Source organism: Psammomys obesus, unplaced genomic scaffold, assembly GCF_907164565.1.
Source record: "Psammomys obesus unplaced genomic scaffold, mPsaObe1.curated_primary_1811, whole genome shotgun sequence".
In the NCBI taxonomy this organism is placed as follows: Eukaryota; Metazoa; Chordata; class Mammalia; order Rodentia; family Muridae; genus Psammomys; species Psammomys obesus.
The window spans coordinates 9,827,732-9,851,666 of record NW_026592510.1 but is presented as its reverse complement, the minus strand read 5'-3'; the positions used below and the strand labels follow the sequence as shown (position 1 = coordinate 9,851,666).

The window sequence follows — 23,935 nt, the reverse complement described above, 5'->3', positions numbered from 1 at the left end:
TGATTTGCTCAAAAGAATTTGGGGAAGGGAGGTTATGACGAAGTCAATCTGTCGTATATAGCCACTGCCTTACCTTGTGTAGAAATGTGACTACTCAAGTTTTTGACTTCCTGCTGTGTCCATGCAATGAGCACCATCACAGCGACACACTTGTTTTCTTTTACATGGATAGTTTAAGCACAGCGTTATTCTAGACATTTCAAATAATATCAGTAATGTCAATAATGATAATAGTATTTCAAAGACTAAAAATGCATTTAGCTCTTGTAGAGAGTGTGTCCATGTGGAAAGGCCCACGGTGACAGCATGGAAGCTGTGGTCACTCCTGACTGACGTCTACAGCACAAATCAAAGGCAGTTAATGTTGCACACTACTAACTTTAGGTATGCAGCGAGAAAACCATTTGTGTATTTTACTTCTGTTTTTAAAGTACACCATCTAAAGAGAGGTGCATGAACCGTGCTATACAGTACAAGGAAAATCACAAAAAACAAAACAAAACAAAACAAAACAACGCAGATTTCTAAAAAGGCAGTAAGACTCATACAGTCAATTCAAACGTGACTTGGATGCAAATCCTGAAGTTATTAGTAACTTAGTATCCAAAGGGAAAAGCAGAAACTGGGCCCTGTGTTCCCAGAAGAAGTCCACCCATTCCACCCATTGTTCACTGGTTTTGGAAGCATAAATCTTTTGGCTATAATTCTTAAAATATTTGCCAATATAAAACTATACCTCCGATACTCAGTTGTATTAAATGGAAATCTCTCTTCTGAAATGTACCAATAGCTCATGCACCTCCCTTCCCTTTTCCTCACTAGAAGGATAGCACTTGGTTCGTATACATGTATTTCAAGCCTAGCATTTGATTACAATGCCAAGAAATACCAGCAAGTCCTTAAAATGAGTACTATGTCAGTAAGTCTACCATGAGACGGTCAGTGGCTGATATCATTTAGAAAAGCCAGTTTCAACAAATGGGAAAATGGAAAGAAAAATGGTGACTAAAACAAATGTGATTGTTTTAACTTATGCCTGCATATAAATTACTGTTTTTGTTTTTCTAATATATTTCACAATTCAAGTCCAAAATTGACTGTGTGTGCAATGCACTACAAATAACTAGAAGAGTAACAAGCTATAGGTATTCCTTGTGTGTTTTGGTTAGAGCTATCTACACTGGTGTAAAAGGATTAATGTTCCTGAATATTTGTAAAAGATTTCAGAATATTTTAGAGTCAGTTTCAACCATAACAATATTTATTACTTTCTACTCTGTCCTAATTTAGAACAAACCATGAACAACTGGAAGAAATGTTGAATTCTGGAGGGCCAATCAGTCCCTCAGTCTTATGAATCTACATCTGTCCATTGTTAGCAGATTCTTCTCATGATATCTCCAACACTAAATTAAATGAAAACATGATACACATACATTAAAAATCAGCCAACAAACACAGTGAAACCAGTAAATACATTTGGTCCAATACAGACATGATGTCATCTGGGGATGACAGACAGAGACAGGAAACTCAAAGATCTCAGAGGGAAAATCAAGATGAAGTGAGCTATTTTGTGATTTCAGTTTTATGTGTAAACATTTTCTAACTCACAATGAAGTAGATCCATGGTCTTTTGTAGCTTATGATGGATTATGCAGGGGAGGGGATTGCAAATTCATTGCCTTTCGGGGTCCTCAGTATTGAAGTGATGCTTGGATGCCAGTGAAGGCTCAAACATGAGTAAGTTGCTTGATACAAAATCTAAATCCATTAAAAATCATATTTAAGACATTTACTTATGAAATGCTGTTGATTTTCAGAAGGTTGAGACAATCAGGCAATAACAGTTTCAATAGACTGTGTTTCCTGATAAGCCATTTGGTATTTTTAACTTTCCAGATTGGAGCTGCCTCTTTTCTTTAACCATAAGCCTCACCCAACCCAACTGGAAAGATGAAGTCTTCAGTTTAATATAGGCCTCAGTAGTGATCCATATTTCATTTTGTGCTTCCCTTTCCTTTTTTGGCTTTATTCATTTAATTCTTTATTGACTTTTACCCATTTAATTTTATAATTACTTAAACGAAAGGATGTGCCCTATTTTTGTTGTTGTTGATAGTTTGAGTACTGAAAAGAACCTTGGCTTGTCATGCAAAGAAAAATGGGATGAGCCTTAAGGATCTCTGACTTTAGCAGACTCCTGCTCCATGTGCGTGCAGGCATGTGTGAGTATATGAGTATATGGGTGTGTGTGTGTGTGAGCGTGCGTGTACACAGAGACACCCAGACACACAGACAGACATTTAGACTGAAAAGATGCACTTCAATAAGTACCTGCTTATGCTGTTAGCTTTCTAGAATTGTAACTAGATAAGAATTGTCTACAACATGATCTTCATGTGACATATTTGTATGAAAACTAGCCTGTTAGTCCACACCCTTAGCAATCTGATTTGTAATCAAGTGATATTCAGCTCCAAGGATAAAACATAGACAAGTCCACTCACAGTCACTCAGCGAGAAACTGAAGTTTTTGTCTCTTTGTTTTGCTTCATTGTCCCCTAAATTCCCCTTGAAGAACATGTGACCTGTCCTCATTTCAGAAATCCGAGCACGACAGGCACAATTTACCAAATGGATTGAAGAGTTATTCACACGAACAAAATAAACCTTACTAAACCTTAGCTCAGTTCTGTTTTTAAGGCACCATGTAATAGCCGAGGTACGATGATCCCTGATGTACATTCTTCAATGGCAATGGTCCATCCAGCCACCTATCCAAATCCTACAGAATCGGGGTCAGCAACAGTGAGGTGTGCCAGTCACACTGCCTTCAGGTTCTGTGTAAAATTTAAACCCATGTACTTTAGAGACCAGGAAGTAACAATAGGCAGGTCGCTACATTCCTTGCATTCTATACATTTTCTTTTATAATAGCAGCATATTGAACTACTATTAGAAAAAAGACCTGGAATAGAAGAAAGTCATCCAAATGGAATGGTTTCCTGTATGTCCAGCTCAGTATAAGTAGCATATACACTTAAAAAAAAAGTCAAGTCATTTTTTTTTTCAGTTTCAGTATCTAACTATAACAGCCCCACTTAACAGCAGAACGCCTCTGTGCAGTGGTCCCAATACAGAATCAGTAGTCTTTAAACAGAGGAATTGGTATGCAAATAATAGTTAAAAGTCAACGTCTAACGGAAGCTTGCATTGTTAATGTGGTTTAATAATTATGTACACAAATTATGTACATATTAGCATAATCTCTTGCAATTCTGTCATTTACCCCGAACTGATAAATGCACAGCTTGATTTTTTTCAGAGAAAAATAGATGACCTTCCCAACCCTCTACCACTATAATAAAAACGCTCTGTATTCTCTCCATACTCCAAAATGTTATCAAAATAGTGTCTTATGGTTCTGTCCAATGAAAAGCACCTTTCAGAAGCAAATTTGATGCATCTGCTGCCAAATGGGCATGCCTCCAGTGTAAATCAAAGAAATTCATTTCTTTTGATATTTCACAGAAGTGCATCTAATTAAAAATCTTACACATAAAAATCATACACCAAGACTAACAATCAACAATAAAATATTTTAAGCTACAAAATGCAAATTACTTTTTAATTATGAGAAAACAAAAACAATGACATTAAATGTAAAAATCCTTCTTGACACCTGAAACTAAAAGGGGCGGGGAGAAACTCTTATTATTAAAAGGCAAATCATTTGTGTTAAAAAAAAAAAAAAAAAAGACCTGGAAAAATACATACACCCATTCCATTTCACAACTCCGAAAAGGTAATGTTCAGCACAGATAGACTTTTGACAACAGTCAGCCTTCAGGCCTGTTAGAATTTCAGCTTAAGCCCAGTACCATCGGGGGAAGTGAGCCGGCGAAACCTGCTTTCCTGCCGTTAGACTGCAGTGTAGGTGTTGCCCGTGGCGCTGCACTGCCTGATGGTCTGTGTACTCGTGACGATGTGCTCGCTGTGGAGGGGGTTCAGGAGGCTGGGCTGCACACCACTCTCCAGCACGGGCTGCAGGCAGCCCACTGGGAATGCCTGGCTCAGCTCTGTTTTCTCTCTTTTGGCCTGAGGCTCTGAAGAGTCATCCAGGTCTTCATCCATCTCACTTTCAACTTCACTGCCCTCATCTGCGCAAATAGATACCAGCAGAGGACAAACGGGAAACAGCCGTCAGTGCATGCTTCACCACCACCCCAGTGTACCTCAGCTTTCCCTAGGGGAGGGAACTTGCAGGCTCTCCTCTCATGGGGTCTTACACCCATCAGTGCCACAGTGAGACAGCCACGGTTCTTTCAGATGTTTGGAATTTTATATACAATTTATGTATTAAATAATGTCACAATACTGGTCTTGGGGGTAAGGGCATACACAAAAATCAGACCATGTTTTTCCATGCTGCTTTAATGTAGACAAGGCCTGTGCTGTCCCATAGTGTAACTGCTACACCATGACTTGAGATCTAGCTACTGTGCAACTGCTGTTCTATAGACAGCAAACGCCACAGGGAATAAATTCTTAGTTCATGTGCTAAGAAAAAGCTAAATATTGAAGTGGTAATGCGAGATTTAAAGAAATGCACAAAGGACCTGCTGCCTGGCAACATTAGTGCTGTAAATATTTTCAATTCATTTTTGGAAATTAAAGATATAAAACATTTAGTTTTACTCCCAAATTTTATTACATTTGACATATAACTCATTTTGTGGAAAAAAAAAACCCACAAAACTTCATGTGTCATTTTTAGCCTGGGATAGCCCAAAGGTTAGGGAGAAACAGAACCAGCTGCGTCCCATCAACAAGGTGACAGCAGATTGCATGTTCCAGCTTCCACTCTCCAAAAGGAAAGGCCATCAAAACCATGTATGAAGCAAGCAGTGGCAAGAGGACAAACCCCACCGTCAGCAGGACAGGGCTGGGAGGATGGAAAGTCCTTTTATCCATCTTGCTACAGGTGGAAACAGCCCTGAGTAAACAGTCTGGACAAACTCCAGATCTATCTGACTTGTGTCATCTCTGCATGGCAGGGATCCTTAGGCTAGGCAACAAAGCAGTCTGTAAGGCAAGCGTTTTCCCCAGTTCCTCAGGACAACCATGCAAGTCATAGACATTTGAGTTTATGGAATTTGTTGTACAAAAGCTACAACGGGTTGAGCAAATTCTTTAATTCTTCAGTTTATGAAGAAGGCTGGAGGTGAGTGATCATCCATTTATTTTTCTGAGGGTTATTACTGCAATTTCACAGGTTGTGTCTTTGAAACAATAACACATTGGGAGAGTCTAACTTTCCCATTTTCCTGTTCTGGTACTAAAATGGAAATTAAGCCAAGCACAGCAATACTAAGCCTCTTGTCCGAGAGGGATATCTGAAGAGTGATGATACAAACATCACTCTCTAGCATAACGCTTCCTGCTCATCAGACACAGAGGGGGCACACTGGGAAACCTGGAGCTACACACTTGGGAAGACAGTGCTGCATCTCTCTGCAGACTCCCAAGCCCTTTCTTCAGAGGCTCTGGTTAGGAGTAACTGTAGTTCTCCCTAGAAAATCCAGGTCCCAAGTCAGAAGACAGCTGTATTTTCTGTGATGTTAAGACTTAAAGTTGCACTGCAGTTCTCCTCACAGCTGTTCCTGCAGAGCTGGGGAGGATTTGTGTCTCTAGCCTCACTCAACTCGCTCACCTTACACCCTCCTGTCTTTTTTGTTTCCTCCTTGACACAGGGTTTCTTTGTGTAGCCTTGGATGTCCTGGACTGGCTTTATAGACCAGACTGGCCTCAAACTCACAGAGATCCGCCTGCCTCTGCCTCCTCAAGGGCTGGGATTCCAGGTGTGTGCCACCACGCCCGGCCCCTCCTATTGGATTGTCATACTGATCATTATTTTCTTCAGGAGTGCACATCGTGTGTACACAGTAGCACACACTAGGCTGGCAGGGCCAGCATTGAGATCTACGTCTCCTTCTCAACTGAAGTACTATGATCCTGGTTCTACCGTGAACATCACTGCTACCTCTGAGTTCTTTATGGAAAAGTTGACTGACTACATCGTAAGGTAAGGAATCTTTTTCTTGCCTTGACTAAAAACTTCTGGTCCAATTTTAGAATCTTTCTCCAGGAGTTTGGTCATGGTCAAGAATTTGTTATTTATACTGGATTTCTGGGAGGAAGTTTAAAGAAGTTTGGAACTGCATTTAAATTCAACATTCTACAGTCAATACATTTCACGTGTAGAAGACTTGAGGATGGAAGAAACCAACAGCAACATCATGAGGCATTCCAAAGACTGTTTTGGAATGCTGTTTTCATACAGGGTTTACTTGCTATGTCCGGAGGATCAGAGTGTTCCACAGTTATGCTGTTTCCTCTCAGTCAAAAAGCCCTTACAAGTTTCCAGTTCTTACCTTTATCCAGATTTCCAGGAGATACAGCATTTAAATCACCAAACTGCAAAATAATAGGCATTTGTGTAATAGTTACTACCTGACAGAATAAAATCATATTCTATCAGTCTGTGGTGAAAACAGCACTCTATGACTTTTAAAAAGTATGAACTGGTGACTGTTTTGATCTCTAACTGCAGAGGTCACACAATTTTCCAATCAAATGTGTCAAATTTGACGTTTAAAATATGTTGCAATTGAGCTGTCTTCACCTCTTTGAGAAAGGATAGCAATTTTCTTTGGCTCCCATGCTCCACTTTACTTTTGTTTCAACTCGGCAATGAAGAAACGGGCCTGGCTGACCTGGACAATGATGGACGCAGTGAAATCAATGCCGAAAAGCCCCAAGCCAAGCAGTATGCATTAGCTTCTCTCCCCATGCTCTGCCCGTGAGGCCTGCTGGGCCCTCACCATGGCTGGAGCATGCACTATATGTTGGGGGACTCTCCCATTAGTGAGAGTGACAAGCACGATGGACACTCCAGAGATGAAACGCTCTTTAGCTTACATTTTAAAATTTGCACCTTTAAATTAACTGATGCTTTTGTTTACCAAAATATGAGGGACCCATTTATTAAAAAAAAAGGAAAGGCACTTGCCACAAGCAATGCAAAAGAGTTCTCAGTGTCATGGAACAATTAACAGCCAAGGGCATAGATGCTCCTTTCTACTTAGGTTCAATAGCTTGATGATAATTTAACAGCAAGAAAGTACATTTTGAGTCTCTCAGGGGAACAAAGATAGATACACTAAATAAAAAACTGACTAGCAGAGGTACAAAGCTAATCCAAAAGAAGCGAAGAGAAACGCAAAAGCATCTGCTTTTAGAAAAGATTCAACGGTATTTTTTTTCAAAGTAGTTATTAGAAATTCAGATTTCTCAACAGACTTAAAAAGGATGAGACAGAAATTCTACTTACATTCAGAAGTTTGCTTATAAAGAGTTCCATGATAGGAGTATATTTTTCATCTACAAGGTATGTCTATAAAGTAATAAAACTGATCTTATTTTGCAAACATGCACACATTGTTTCTTTTCCACCTAAACAAACATTACATTCCACAGTAGCTACCTTGGGAGCTTATCTACCTATTCCAAGGTCAGAGTCATGAAATGTTCACAACAGCCACTTTCAGAGCAAGTTTATGCGTCATTCCAGAAAATTCATACCGTCATCCCTCTCTCAATTATGACTCCATATATTTATTCACTACACATATTCTTGGACTTTGTTTATAAAAGGTTCCATTTTCAAGCCAAATTCATCTTTGCCACAGTTTGGGATATTTATAATAATGTACCCTCTTACTCCTTATGGTTCTTAGCGTTACAAAAGAAGATTAAGGGGAGGCATCCCACTCCATCCTTAAGCCACTGTTAGGCAGCTCCCTGGGATAAACGCATAGCTTACCCAGGTGACTGCTTCTAAGGGAAGGAGCCTCCTGGACTTTAACTCTTACTCCATTTGTTGGAGCTCCTACCCCACTACTTCACAGTCGCATCTTTCTGGGCAACAAAACCACAGCTACTCAACTGTGATTTTAAAGAAGAGCCTGAGCACAGGGGCCAGAACCCTATGTACATTTAAATAAGATTCACAGTATAAATCATATGCGAGTTTTCAATCACAGAATCCAACAAGCAACATGCAGTCAGAGGGAGTGTGTATCCACCTCAGGTCTTAAACACTGAGTACTACAGGCAGGGAGTTCACAGCTGAGGATCATTACACTATTTCTGACTGACAGCATGTTTGCTTTTCATTTACTAATTCTTAGGGTCTAGTTTTTGCAGCAGCCGGCAGTTGTGACTCTAAGCGCATCTCTGCTGATGAAAAGGTGAGAGCAGATTATGCACTCTTATCTGAATGCTTGGGAGCCAAAGTATTTCAAATTTTTCATTTTTTCCCCCAATGTTAGAATATTTGCAAACAGATAATGAGATCTCTTATGGGTGGGACCTAAGTATAAATATAAATTCATTTCTTTTACATACAATTATGTATCTAGCCTGATGGCAATCTTAAATACTCTTTTTAATGTGCCTGAGCTTTGACACCACACAAAGCCAGGGGTGGTTGGCCTGTTTTGTAGTGGCACTCAAAACTATCAGATTTTGAAATAGTATTAATTTTTGGATTAAGGTGGCTCAAATTCTGTTGCATTTGTTAATGGAAAGAACTTAAAAGTCGTTTGTTATTACATACAAAGCATTTCCTTAGAAAGTTTATTCTTAACCTGAATGTGTTTGGCCATTCATAAAGCTGAAAACAGAACCAAGCACCAGAAGCCACTGGTTGTTCCCGTCCTTAGCAGGCCAGCACTCAGACCCAGGGTGCCGCTTGTGATGCTCCGTGCCAGATGCCATACAAGGAGCGGCAGAGGCATTGCAGATGCCTTAGGGAGCTCTGGGATCCGGGACAAGCTCCACACACACAGCAAATGAAGACAGTAGATGTGAAATCAAGGAATCCAGTGAAGAGGAGAAGAAATTTTAAAAGCCCATGGAGAAAAATGTTTATGTACATTTACATGGGAGGAATATATATATGTACATATGAAATAGTACAGAAAATAATTTCCAGTATCAGTCAGATCGGTTGAGAAAATACTTATTCTCATGGACGTAACAGTAAGTAGCTGCTTCTGGTATGACAGCTAGATAGGCTAGCAGGGAAACGAGGCAACCCAAGAAACCTTAGGAAAGGTTTAGAAGCATGGGGTCAAAGACGAGAAATGGAAATCAATGGCACAGGTTTAAGGTTTGAACAGTGATCAAAGAAGCAGTGGACACGGGTGGGCAGCACAGAGAAGTCAGAAGCATGGAAATCAGGCAGACGACATGGACCTGCACCTACAGAAGGGAAAGAAGTGCTGCAAGATCTGGAGTGACATTAACGAGCGGGACTCAGAGAAAGCCAGGGTCCTGGAAAGTGCTCTTTCTAGAAGTTGGTGAAGTTTCTTTTGTAGAGTTCCTGCTAGGGAAAGAACTGCAACAGAGAGGAGCTACTATTCACTGGTGTGATTGTGTACAGCATGTGTTTTTTACTGGCTCAGTACACAGTGTGCCTTCTTCTGAATAGGTGTGGCCTCATGGGTCACTTTCTTAACGCACCTCCTTGGAGAAGTCTCTCCCCAGTGCTCCCAGGAACAGCACCATGGCTTGCTTCAGACGGCCTTCTGCACAAACGTACAGATCTGACTTTGTTTGCTCATCTAGCATATGTGTTTCCAGCTATAACACTGGCGCCCTAGCATTAGGACTCTGTCCTGTTGCCAGTACACTCCAAACCTTAGGTAGTACCTGAAGAGTAAACACGTTTTTACCAAGTATACACACTTACTCCTTCATTTCAGCCCCACAAAATAACAAAACTTAGGGTGTGTCAAGGCAGAGGAACCAGATTTCATCCTGTAGCTATGGAAAACAGTGAGCTGATTTGACTAACATCACATAGTAAGTATGTGATATTACATTTGAGGTCCGGCATTTTCATCTTTAGGTTATGAAGGAGAAAGAAAGATTTTGGGGGTGGGGACAGTGAGAGGATTATAGAGATTTCACATTTTAGTAAGGCATATAAATATATAAATTATGGGATTTAAAAAGCACTCTTGTAGAAAATGCATGGCATTCAGTGCACATAGGTATTAAAAATCTGTCAGCCAGATGACAGGAAATACTGCAAAGTCAGAACCAGCACGAATTACAGTCAAGGCATGGTGTAGATGACAGCAGACTCGATCTGTTGTTTTTGAGGAAAAAGACTTCTTGCCTGAGAAAGCACTTCCTGTAAATCCTAACCAGAGATCACAGCACCAGAGCACCCTGAGAGGCACAGAAGCCCCACAGCCTGTGGCAGCCTGCCAGGCTGTAACTCGCTGTGCTACCCCAATGGCTAGGACGCGAGTGGGGACCCTCTCCAGTAGGTCTCCAAGAGGGCTACAGTGGGAGCCTGACAGAAACTAAGCAGTTGAGAGGTTGTTCGCAAGGATATGGAGGCTTCGTGTGCCTAAGACGTTTACTAGGAGCACAGAGGCGAAAGCCGTCAGTATGACACACGTAAGTCAGTCCGGAGAACGAAGTAGAAACTAAACTTGAGAATGCTAAAATGGATGAGCTTGAAGACCAAGAACACCTTTAAATTCCTCATCCAAATGAAGGCTTAGAAAGCAAGTCTAACACAGTAAGGGATGGGATAGCCTGGTTTGTTAGCACCACTCCATAGTTCCATGAGGTCTGCACTGTACAGAGGACACAGTCATATGCCTAGTTGCTGGCATGTGAAAGGACTACAGGCCCTGTACACGGAAGAACCCACCGTAAGTGCTACTACAGAGCTGTAAGCATTCCTCTGGACCTTGATCACCACCAGCTAGGCCATACACTGACAAAAGCTTCGGCTAAGCCTACTTCCCTACAAGTGTCAGCTACTACAGGGGTAGTCTACACGGATTCTGGGATTCTGGACAATGAGCATGCTGGCCTTATTGTGCAAGCCAGTACTGGCAGTAGTTGAAACTTCATGTACACCTATGTATGAATGTATACACAGCCCAGGTTAGCCCTGAACCCACTATTTGTTTGAAGTTGGCCTTGAACTTCCTGCTTCCTGACTCCATATCCACATGCTGAGATTACAGGCGTGCTACCATGTTAATTTGCCATTTAGTTTATAGAAAGTCCATACAGAATCCTCCCCTTACTGCTGCCATTTTATAAACACTTATAAAACATTTCAATCATTCCTATTAGTTAACATTGAATCCAAGCCTAGCTGTGACTGTCTAGACCTAATTATATTGATGCTCTTCCCTAATGCTGGCATTTTCTTTCTAATTGACTTATTTCTCCATTCTATTTTGTTGGTTGTGTTTTTCAAACCACTGAATTAATTTGCCTCTGATTATCACTTTGGCTACATACCAAAGAATGCTGCTAGATTCTCTATAATTCTATGGATTATTTGATTCAGTATTCAAAGACTGTGGGCTATTTTTCTGTTACAATTCAATATTATTAATGCCTGTATTATGTTTTGTTATCTTTTCTGTTTATTTTAGCGCCTGAGTTTACCTTTGTTGACCCAAAAAGTGATGGTCTAATTATACAAATTATTGCTTGAGATTTGTAAGTACACAATCAATTAAGAAATCTAACTCTTAATAAAAGCCAATCACTTACAATTTGGGGCAATGAATAGAATTTCAATATTTATCAACTTTATGCAAAAGGGAGAGGATAGGAACTAATATCAAGTACTTACTATGTGTCTTTCTGCCTCTCTATCTACCCTATCTACCTCATAACGCCAGCAAGTGGGCATCAGGCTGCTGGGCTCTGACAGTGTAGTCCTCACAGCATCATAGAGAAGTGTTAACATAAGGGTGCTTTCCAAGGCTTTGCAACTGCTTTGGTACTCAAGAAACTGCCCGGAGGAAAAGGCTGTATCCTGTTTCTTACAGGAACAACTTACCTTCGACTTACCTAATTTAACCCTTGCAAATTCCTATAAATAAATTTCCTTTAAGTTTATTTTACTGATGATAAAATTGAGACTCAAGCAAGAATAAGTGTAACTTTTTAATTATGCAATTTAAATTAAAGTGGTGAGTACAGCAGGACAAGGAAACACAGGACATAGACCAGCATGACTGGATTTAAATCACTATTCTGTCACTATAAGCCGTGTGACTCTAGGCCAGTTATACTCTTCAAGCTTCTGGTTTCCTTGTCTATGGATTAGACAGGGTTATCATCAAAACTAAATATGCACCTTTATCAAAAGGCACAGAACAGAGACCAAGCCAGGCTGTCTTCACAACCAAGTTCCCAACACTGTGGAGAGAACCTTAAGATTTCATTCTATAACCATTAGAGGATGATTTCAAAATAAATGCCTCTCACTTAAAAGGGGTTGTAGAAATCCTAGCCTGTTAGGCTTTGGCTTTGACCTATAGACTTCATGGAGGGTTGGGTGGGGCTGGAAGTAATGGTTTTACATTGATTAAGATATTTATGATGTAGAAATAAACAACAAAATAAACAAGAAATGGGCTGGCCTGCAAATGGTCAAGGCGCACATATGCAGAATGTTTGCAGAAAACTGGGAATGGTGAGCAGCTCAGCTATGTTTTGGCCAATTGCCTCTCCTTCCACTCCGAGGAGTGAGGAAAGAAGTACGGTGCTTTAAAGCTTCCCTCCGAGAAGTAGGGAAACTGTTCACAAACAGATTTAGAACTTCTGAGTCAACCATATTATTGGCTTGAGTTTTGGAACATTCGGATTTTTTTAAGTCACATAAAACTCAGCAATGGTCAATTACTTTATGTTTTGTTAAATAAGGTTAAGGTTAGGTATTGGCAACTATTTCAGATGCTTCTGATGGAGAAGAGGGAAGTCTCTGAACTTTAGAGTGTTCTGGGCATTGTTTACTTAAATATCTACCAAATGAGAACCATTTTGCAGTTAGCATTGGCACAGGGTTTCACAACTTGGGGGCAGAGGTAGTTGAAAACTTAAACTTTAATTTCCAACTTTACTCTTCAAGAAATACTGATGTTTACTTGGAAAAGTATTGGGTTTCTTGGTAGCTTTCTCCAATGAGTGTAACTTTCTAATATATTTTCTAAGAGTTGTCACTAAAAATGACAAAAAAAGACCAAGATTTCTGTCAGTTTGCTCCATACAATGGCAGCTTTCATTCTGTTACTGCTAATGGCCCTGCTCTTTGGGGCTGGCCTGGCGTCCTGGCAATGTCCATATATGTCCCCACATACTGAAGCACACTTGGGTGCAGCTTTAACTGTTCAGCCTTTTCATTCCCTATGGATACAACAGCATACTCATCTTCACGCTGTTTCAAAATCCGTAAAGAAAACCAGTCAGCAGAGAACAGGCAGGCTGTACAGTGTAAGGCAGTACAGGCCGTAGATGCTTTGGAAAGAAAGTGATTTCAGACATAGAAATGCTGATTGTCATCACCAGGTCAAAGCCAAAGCAGGGAGCAGTCTCTTTCCTGAGCTCACTCAAGAGTCCTGCTTTGTTTTCCCTTGGGTTGTTCCCCAAGGAGTCAAGTGGAGGTTTCTTTTTAGAGCTTGTTTCCCTCCTGCAGTCTACCTTTCTACCATCCTGCTGTTTTCTGGAATCTCAGAATTCCCTGCCCAACAGCCCTGAGTTCCTTCCTAGGCTTGTGCAAATCTCTTCAGAGATGTGGCAGCAGGGGCTTGGGGGGAGCAGCCAATTCATTTGCAAGGTGTAGAAAAATCCTGAACACTAGCCTGAGGTGTTCACAGGCTAAAAGAAGACAGGTGCGCAAGGGTAGATGCTGGCTGCAACTGTGTCTCTTTTCTGGTAATGGACATTGGAAGAGACGGAACATTAAATCTAAGAAATGTCCTTAGTTATCAAGATACATCTATTAAAAGTAGATGGATGGAACAGATTTTATTTATAATTAGTTCAAAATGTCTAAAATAGTTAGACATATGATACCTCTGGTCCTGCAAATGTTAGGTTGCGGCTGGAACAACACACTTTATGCAAATCAAAAACAACACACTTTATGTACAGAAGAGAGAGAACTCTGCTCCTGAACTGATTTGCTATCATGGAGACCACACCCAATACCTAAGAGCAAATAAGAGCCTCAGTATTTTACAGGAGAGGAGTGGAGTTTGAGTAGAACCAGCTGTCTTAGTTGGGGTTCTATTGCTGTGAAAAGACATCACAAGCACAGCAACTCTTGTGAAGGAAGACATTTAATTGGGGCTGGCTTACAGTTCAGAGGTTTAGTCCATTATCTTGGTAGAAAGCATGGCAGCATTAAGGCAGACATGGTGCTGAAGAGGTAGCTGGGAGTTCTACCTCTGCATCGAAAGGCAGCAGGAAGAGAGAGTGACACAGAGCCTGAGCTTCTGAAACCCCAACATCCACCCCCAGTGAAGCACTTCCTCCAACAAAGCATGCTTGCTCCAAGAAGGCCACACATCCTAATCCTTTCAAATAATGCCTCTCCCTTTGAGTCTACAGGACCCATTTTCATTCAAACCACCTCAGCAGCGATGATAACCTGGAGAGACAATGAGATTGAGCAGGGTTGGAAACATATTCTCTTTAAGACATATGTGAATTAGATTTATAGAGCTTACATTGTCTTCATTCTTTTTAAGATTTATTTATTATTTACACAGCACTCTGCCTGTATGTGTGCCTGCAGGCCAGAAGAAGGCACCAGATCGCATCACAGACAGTTATGAGCCACCATGTGGTTGCTGGGAATTGAACTCTGTACATTTGGAAGAACAGCCAGTACTCTTAACCTCTGAGCCATCTCTCCAGCCCACATTCTTGTTGAGGACATCTTTTGTGACACTTTGATCATTGTATTTTAGTAAAACAATGACATGAAGAAAACAGTAATTTCTTCAAGAAAAGATCTTTCCTACTCTAAATTAGTACAGCTGTAATATCAGCACTTGAAAGGTGAGGCAGGAGGATCACCATGAATTGGAGGCCAGCATGAGCTACAAGGCAAGTTCCTGTAGAAGAATGTTAATTCAGAACATGGCTGTTCTGGGAAGATATTACCTCCAAAGACCTTCTAGGTCTGTGTGCTCCAGCTGGAATACAAACACAGCTTTAATCCTGGAAACAGAGGCAAGCAGACCTGAGTTCAAGGCCAGCTTGGTATAGAGAAAGTTTCAAGCAAAGAAAAGCACTTAGGTCCAGGCATGGCGGTACATGCCTTTAATCTCAAACAACGAAGGTAGCACCAGAATCTGAAAGTGATGTCTAATTGAGTGGCAGAAACAGTGACAAATCAGAGAAAAAAGACTTGGCAGAATAGGATATGCCCAACTATCAGGAGCAGAGAGAGAAAAGGGAAGCTACTTAAGGGGCAATACTGAGAGAAGACAGTTCTACCGGGACAGTAACAGAGAAACAGGTTGCAGAAAGAGAAATCAGATGAAGAAAGAATACACCAGCGAATGAGAAGGAGCCAGATGATCTGAAAAAATGGCTTGAGTGAGTTTGTGGCCAAACAAAGCAATTCAGAGGCCGAGAGAAAAGCCAGTTTGAATAAGTTAGCTGGGAGAGTAGTTTGAGCCAGAACAGCTGAGTTGAACCAGCCAGGCCAGCGCTCAGTAAGTAGTAGAAAGGGTGAGCTTATTAAGCAGTAAGCCTCAGAGGGTGAAAACATTCTAGGCCTAAGTTAGATTGTATGGAGGCCAGAAACTTCCAGGACTAGGCCTAGGTTAGCAGACAGAGGTGATAAGCCCCTGAGAGACAATTACAACAGGTGAATGAAAGTTCTTTTTACATGTTCCTGTCACAAAAGAGAAGTAAGGAACACAAAGACTTTTCCCACGTTGACAAAACCACGGCAGTTTACCTTCATTAATGGGGCCAGCAGCCACCACCTTCTCTACAATGAAAGAACCACAGTTCAATAAAGTCTCAGGGTCACCTGGATCAGGAGTTATTGTAAAAACGCCAGTAGGTGGCGCTGTCATGCTTAATCTGTGTCCAGGAATATGACAAGTAGCTTGCTCTTTGCTTTTAGGGGGCATCCAAGAAGCCACCAGTCAAAACATTCTCTAAACAAGCCAGTGACAGGCACCTCTGAAGAGGGTTATGTGCTGAGATGTCCTTCTACCTCACTCTTACCCCAAAGCCTGTCTATTGAATTCTTATGATTCCTCTTCTGTTTTTAGTTTTTTCCTTCCCTTTCATTTTGAATATATTAACTTTGATGGATCTGGGAGATATTTTCCCCAGATACAATTATTAGGTAGGTTATTTTCTATATATATGTTCATAACTGAACAATTAAAGAGTCATTTTCTTTTTATTTTTAGATTTCGAGTCAGGATTTTATTACCATAACCCAGGTTAGCCTCAAACTCGCAATTCTTTGACCATATTACATGTGTGTGGCACCATTCCTAGGACATAATTTCAATTTTTTTCTTTTGAAATGTTGGCTAAAGAGATGGTTTAGACCTAATAATATGTGAGTATAGTTATAATTAAAGAGAAGTCAAATATAATTAATTTTAAATATGTAATATAAAATGCTTGTCATGGAGAACTATTTTATGAAAGAACCTGAATTGTATATATTCAGTGACTATGTTAGCAAACTCTGTATTTGTGGTGTAAGACATACATTCCACAGACTTCTTGATTCTAAATAGTCACATGGTCTTATACAGGGCTATTTTGATGCTCAATTTGCTCTGTCAAGAGTAGCAGAGAATACTTTATGGTTTCTGAAATTTCCACTTACAGGTGTGCGACAGGTGTGACTTTTCTATCTTACGTCCACTCTTGGAATCTCACCACTGCCAGAAAGCCTCAGGGCACACTTAAAATACTTACACAAACGTGTGAAAATTACACAGATTCTGGCTTAGGTAAATTCTGTTTTCTATCATGTAGGTAAAACCAAAAACCATCCAACCAAATAAATGAACAAAGGGAAAAAGAAGAGTATGTCTACAATCACAAATGCTTCAAATGACATCATAGGAATTATTAATGTAGCAGCAGGCTGACATTTGGGAGAATGTCATAAGGAAACTTACAGGGACTGTGGGGTGCCTTCTACCCGGAACACTAATCAGTGGTGATCCTCACTGAAACAACTGAATGACAATATTATTGGTGACAATAATATTCATTCAAAAATGGATTTTTTTTTGTCTGTTTACTGTGCTTGATAGAAAACATGTTGATCTCTAACCTGCTCAAATAATGTTAGTTTTAAGATTTACGGAACTATTATTAGTGAAAAGATAAACCATTTTTTTAAAAAGGTTTTTTTAAAGCTCCCCCCATTTTTAGACCTAGTTAGCAATTTGAATCCCACCCCTACCCACCTCCAAGAAATCTATAATAAAGACAAACACATGGCCATCCAAGCTACCCAGCCAGGGACAGGTGATGAAAGCAGCATATAGCATCAAAGCGTGATGTTACAAGCAGATTCCATACCTTCTTAGCAATGTGACTTTGGGAAAAGCACTGGATGGTTCCGTATCCAATTTCGTGGTCAGCACACTGACTGGGGAGGGACTGGATCCTCCTGAAATCTTTGGCCTCTGTGTGGCCACAGTTCTTCCGACTGTGGAGTCTGACAGTGTCTACCTGGCCTTTCTGTGGCTTGCACCTCAGAACCTGTCATGAAAACTCACTGGCCATGATCCCCATCTCAGTTCACTTTTCATCGGGCCTCTGATAACTGACACCATGCCTCCAAATTCTCCAAGTATTTCATTTCTCATCTCAATATTATTTCCTCAGGAGAGCCTTTCTTGGCCTTCCTAGGCAAAAGTAACTGCCCCTTGCTTCAAGCACCTCCTAATCTTCTGAAGCCTTTCTTTATAGCACTGAGAATCTATAGCTATGTAGTTACAGGCTGCTTAATAAATATGTCTGCCACTGCAAGGCAAGTTCCTTGAAGACAGAGTCAAAATCCATTTTGTTTACAGTCATATCCAAATCTTAACAGAGTTGTTAAGTAAACGAATCAGCTAATTTTAGAGACAAATGTCTGGTTTTCAACACAGAAAAACATGGATTGTCCCAAATTCCTTTCTTTTGACTTGAAATTTCTGTGTTATCTTCAGGCATCAAATCTTCACATATATTAATCATACAGAAAACCATGCAATTACTACTGGTTAAGCTTTAAAACAAAAAGTAGAAGTCCAGATTTAAGAGAATCAGATCATGTAGTATAGTCCATGGGAACTGGGCCTCACTGAGGAACTGATATTTAAACCATGAAGTAGGAATCAGAATGGGCAAGGAAAGGTGAAGTGAGGGCCCCAGGGAGAAAGCTCCACTTATGCAGTGGTCTAATGATGAGGTAGATGTGGTAGTCGAAAAGGCACAAAAGGCTGACATGGCTGTAAGAGGAGGAGGAAAAGTGAGGGGTTGAGGCCAATGGGGAGCCAAGTCAGGTTTTAAATGCTCCTTGCACAAGGTGAGAATTTTCTTCCCCTAATTAATAGAAGAATAAACTAGTGAGGAGTTTTAGGTAGGGGATAACACAATCTGCTCTGCTTCTGCGTAAGACAATATTGACTACACTACGAGAGGTTTGAGATCCGGAAGGCTTAGTCAGTGCTTACAGTTGGGTCAAGACAGAAAGATGATCCAAGATAATGCTTGGATAGGATCATGATGACCTCTACCAAAACAGAAATAAAAGAAGGAATTTCAGGGGCATAATTCAACTAAGCATATAATAAGCTCTCAATGTTAACAATTACTGATTTTATGATGACATTATTAATGATGATTAAAAAGTGGTTGCTTATAGTTGTGGGAAATGGTGAATTTTATGAATCTCAATATACTCTGGTCTGACACGGTGTCCCCACCCTTTGTGAAGGCACTTGTGAATCTGGTGTTTGAACAAGGGTAGTTCACCTCTTCCACCCCTCTACATACCCACATACACATACACACACACAGAGAAAGAGAGAGATAGAGAGAGGGAGAGAGAGGGAGGGAAAGAGGGATAGAGAGAAAGAGAGAGACAGCTATGTATTGAGACAGCATCTCAATAATGCAGCAGAGGCTAGCCTTGAATTCGTTATCCAGATCAGGCTGGCCTTGATCCTCTGTTCTTTCTGCCTCTACTTACCAAGTGCTGGGCCTATAGGCATGCATAATCCAGCACGTCCAGCAGGTGTTTGGGAAGGGAAATTACAAAGGGCAAAGTGAGAGTAAGTTTAGGGTAACACAGGAGGAGAACATGAGGTGTAGAGTGTGTGGGGGTGTGGGGTGGGAGCAGTGGGTGGTGGGTGGTGGTAGCTGTTTCTTGACGATCCACCTCCTTTCCACAGATATAAAATTATTTTAGATCAGATAGTAGGATTAAAGCCGAAAGTCTATGCTAGCTTGAAAGTCTTCTGAAGTATAGTGCTAGGGGGAGATTCAGCAGAGAAAATTAGCCTTGGTTCGCTTCGTGGACTGAATGGTGCACTCATGTGGATTGTGAAAAGGATTACCTTACACACTGGGTTAGGGTACAAAGCAAGCAAACAGACTAGGGTTACCTTCAGAGCTCTGGTTTTACAGAAGCGAATTTATGTCTTATTACTTTACTTAAAATGTATCAATATATCTTTGCATTATGCTGTGATTTCTTACTCATTTGCAGCCTATTCACGCAGTTAAGAGTGTCTATTACAATGATTATGTGGCCCTGTTGACAGTGTGTCTCACTTCAATCTTGCAGTACTACTACTGGCTGCAGACTCATGGGAGGAGGTGGCTAAGCCTTGACAGTGTAATGGGCTCATGCCTTTGTTCTTTAGTCATGCAATGGAAGCAAAGGCCATGAAGGATAAGCCACACGGTGACATTATCCTGTTCATTCTGGTAAAGATCCAGAGCACAGAGGTGTGGGGCAAAGTGTTAAGTGCACTAAAAGATAAATTCAGAAGTCTTGAGCCCTGATGTGAGAAATCTTTCATTCCAACTGGGAATCTTGTAAAGAGACATGTATACAGCTAAAATAAAGAAGGTCAAATTTAAGAAAGATCCAGATTGTTTGGCCTATTATTTAAAAGCTACAGCAGTTCTTGCTTCATCTTACACATTATCCATTCAGTATCATTTAAACACAATTACACAAAGATGTATATATCATCAAACTGCAAACGATGCCTTTTAATTGGAATAGATGAATATTAAAAATGATGTCAGAAGCATTTAACATTCAGGGCTGAAGAGATACCTCAGCCATTAAGTGCAAGGGCTGGTCTTCTAGAGGACCTGGGTTCCACTTGAGCACACACATGGCCATTCACAATGGTCTACAACTCTAGTCTCAGGGGATCTGACAGCCTCTTTCGGCTTCCTTAGGCACTAGGCATGTACATGGTACATAGACATACACACAGGCAAAGTACTCATACACTTACGAAAATTTTAAGGATTGTTTGAAATATATTTTACTTATAGTAGAATACTTGTAGTTTATAGTTGAATTTACAGAGGTGCTTAAAGTATTTTGATTACTTTATTTATACTTTATTGTTTTGTTTATTAAACAGTAATTCAGCAGTATTTAGCTTCAACAACTCCCCTTGCCTCCTCTCTGTGTGTCTGCTTCCTGGGTGTTGGTAGGCTAGATCAACATATGATGTTTTCCACTAACATTGTCTACCTTAATTTTTTGAGGCAAAGTTTCTCACTGACCCAAAGTAAACTGATAAAGCATGAAAAGGTAGAAATTAATTTCAAAGGGTTGCAGTGAATTGGTAAGTGTTCTGTTATACACAAGGATGTAGAGACATGCTTGCAGCACAGTAAAAAGTGTCAGTGAGCACTGCCATCATCGTCTGCACTCTGAGGCAAAATTACCCACTTCCTTCTTGAAGGCTGGGAAAGAGCCCACAAACTACATACTTAACACATTTTTTAGGGGGGGAGGGGTTCTTAGCTTTATCATAGGCATTGGTCTTTCTCATCTCCTACTCAATAATTTTTTTCTTTTTAGAGTCTTCTGTTTCTCTAAAGTTTTTTTTTGTTGTTGTTGCTGTTCTATTTTGTTTTGTTTTTAATGTGGATATATATAATGAAGCAAAACATTCCACTGACAGGATAGTATCTTCAACTTAAACATTCTGTGATTAAAAACACACACCATCAGTCCCCTTGTAGTCATTTACAAGTGTAACCAGAAACCAAACAGTAGATGTTAGCTCTTGAAACCCTCTTACCTCGCCCATCACTGCTATCGGTGTCTCCCCCGTCGCCTGAGCAACACGGTGCTCTACGAGGTAGAACATGTACTCGTCATACAGCAGCCGGATCAGGTGAAAGGAGCCAAAGCTAGCAGCACTGCGCAAGGTTAAGTCCCGGATAACCATTGAGCTGTTCACGAGAGAGGGCGGGGATGGAGCCACAATTAGCGGTAAGGGTCATGGTTCAGAATCTCAGTCCTTTTAACAGCAGTTAATTTGGGAGACCAAAAGAAAGTATAGGCAACATTTATAGTATAGAACTGGGGCTAGAACAATTTCATTTTTGAAAGCAGTAGGCCCAACTTGATGCAATGTGGGAAAGCGGTCCTCCTCACCAAGGCTTGACCGTGATCTTCAGTAGAGCCAGATAAATAAACAAACAAACAACAACAACAACAAAAAAACCCAGACCTTTAATTGTTATCGGCATGTTTGCTCCTTCCATTGTGCTCACAAGAGACAATTTGGATCAGAGACAATTTGGAAAGACCGAAAACTCATCCCCAGTATAAGAAAAATCAACTCAAAGTGAAGATTATATTGATGATGACTGACGTTTTGTCATCACTAACTGACAACGATCTGTAGAGCGCACTTTGTGCTAGATTTCATACAAAAATACCAAGCAATGCTCCCTGAAGTCTAAATTGAGGTGAGTATGTGGTGAATGTTGATTCTAGTTTCCTGGTGATTTTCATATAAATTAAGGTGTTTTTCCCCTATTAGAGACAAGAAGTATAGATGGATTCAGAAATAATTTAATCTGAAAAACATGAACATTTAGTGTATACATTATATAAATGTGAGCCATATTGCTAGAATACTAACAATAACTCTATGACTTTAAAAATAAAAATAAATCCAAATAAAATTGTGGCTTTACTAATGATTTATCAACTAATGAGCTTGGTTTTTATTTATTTATTTATTTATTCATTTATTTATTTAACTTCGAATATGACTGCGATATCTGTGACTCATGGTGAGCATAATGTATGTGTTTATGCATGTGTGTTTTTACGAGCTTTTACTCAGTTGCCTTTTTTTAAAAGAGTTCTTGCCTATAAATACTAAAACTGTCATTATACTCTCAGGAGGAAGAGGTAAAATGTCACAAATGAAAGCCTTATTTTATAATGACCAATTATAAAATTCCAGACAAATGAAAGAATAGTAAGTAGGCTTTACTTTTGCCTTCTGCTTCATTTTCAACTTTTTAAAAACAGAGATTTAAATACATCAGATTCCTTACATCCATTTTGGGAAGTGACATATCATGAGCTGACATTTGAAGACAGAAGCTCGGGGTTCTGATGCTGGTTCTTTGCTACTTGACTCTTAACCTCAAAGAAGCAATTTCCCAGAGGTTCTTTTCTCTAGGGAAAGTGAAAGCAGTATTTTGTCTTAAGCTAATGTACATAACCACTTCAAGAATAAAATTAACTAAAGAATATGAAAACAGTTTATGAATAAATAGAACACAACAACTATAATTTATTATTATTGTAACAGAACAGAAAAGGCTATTTATAATTTGTTTATGAAAGAATGAAAATCATATGATGGGCAGAAAACTTCCCATTTATCTTTTTAATAATTATATTAACAGAAGAAAAGGTAAAGCTATACAAGCTTAGCTAGACCCATATATAGAATTCCACAAACAAACACACAAACAAACAAACCAGGTCCTCACTCTGTAGTCTAGGCTGGCCCAGGTTTCATTATGTAGCTTAGAGACTGGTATCTTCAGCAATCTTTCTACCCCAGCTTCCCATCTATGTGTGGTTACAGGTAGCCTTTGTAATCTTGCTTAAAACCACATAACCATCTTTAAGGCTTAGGAGCTGGTCTGAGAGGCAAATGAAGCAACACATAGCAGTTCCCTTTATCTATGGGTTTTATTTTCTTGGTTTTGGCCACTGCAAATATGAAATGAAAATTCCAGGAATAATCAACAAATTTCAGACCACATGTTCTTCTGCATAGACTGATGAAATCTGCTCTCGGGCTTCTGTCACCTGGGATACAGGTCATCCTTTTTGCCCAACAAGTCCAAGATGTATAATGGTCCAGAATACAAGAGCAGTAATATTGACAAATTAGTAGACCAAGTTCTGTAAAATGGCTACTTAAAATAAGAAAGTGAAGGTTGTTGACTTTAGAGAAAAAAAATATTGAATGCTGAGATAAGAATGATGGTAAGAATGAATTTTCTATCTGTGCAACTGAGACAAAGGGAAATATATATGTGCTGTCTTTGCTGTCATACTTCAGACTGCCACAACTTGTGATAAGTGCTTAACATCACAATGTACAAGCAGTTATACCTTAGGCTGAGTAATATTCAGGCATCTACTGAGATGCTGAAATATTTCCCTTATGGATAATATGGATAAGTGTACTCCTGTATGAATAAGCATTCATTACATGAGCATGGCCCTGTCAAGGATGCTAATGTCTCAGGCTCAGGGGAATGGCAGGGCCTTCCCGGGTCAGGCTAAGGGTGAAGACAAGGACTTCCTTGTCTGGGACTTGGGGTAATGGCGGGGCCTTACTGGGTCAGGCTTGGGGGAATGACAAGGCTTTTCTCTAGTCTGAGTACAAATATTAGCTAACTATTGACCTTTAACTAAAAACAGTAATGTGCAAAGAGTACTAACCACAGCTTCCTCATCAGATAACTTCAT

General features: G+C 40.1%; 1 protein-coding gene across 5 annotated transcripts in view; it reads right to left on the bottom strand.

Annotated features, from left to right (window-relative positions):
* Positions 1–3,673: 3,673 nt before the first annotated feature.
* The window catches only part of Rfx3 (regulatory factor X3), a 274,748-nt gene continuing 254,486 nt past the window's right edge, over positions 3,674–23,935 (bottom strand). For 4 of the 5 annotated variants that reach the window (XM_055614027.1, XM_055614025.1, XM_055614024.1 and 1 more), the window contains 3 exons: positions 21,222–21,375; positions 6,438–6,480; positions 3,674–4,163 (listed from right to left, as the gene is read on the bottom strand). In XM_055614027.1, coding sequence (XP_055470002.1) covers positions 3,925–4,163; positions 6,438–6,480; positions 21,222–21,375 — 436 coding nt within the window. In that variant the 3' untranslated portion in view covers positions 3,674–3,924. Of the gene's footprint in view, positions 4,164–6,437; positions 6,481–7,396; positions 7,460–21,221; positions 21,376–23,935 lie in introns of all 5 variants that reach the window. The other variant, XM_055614028.1, reaches the window with a different exon arrangement.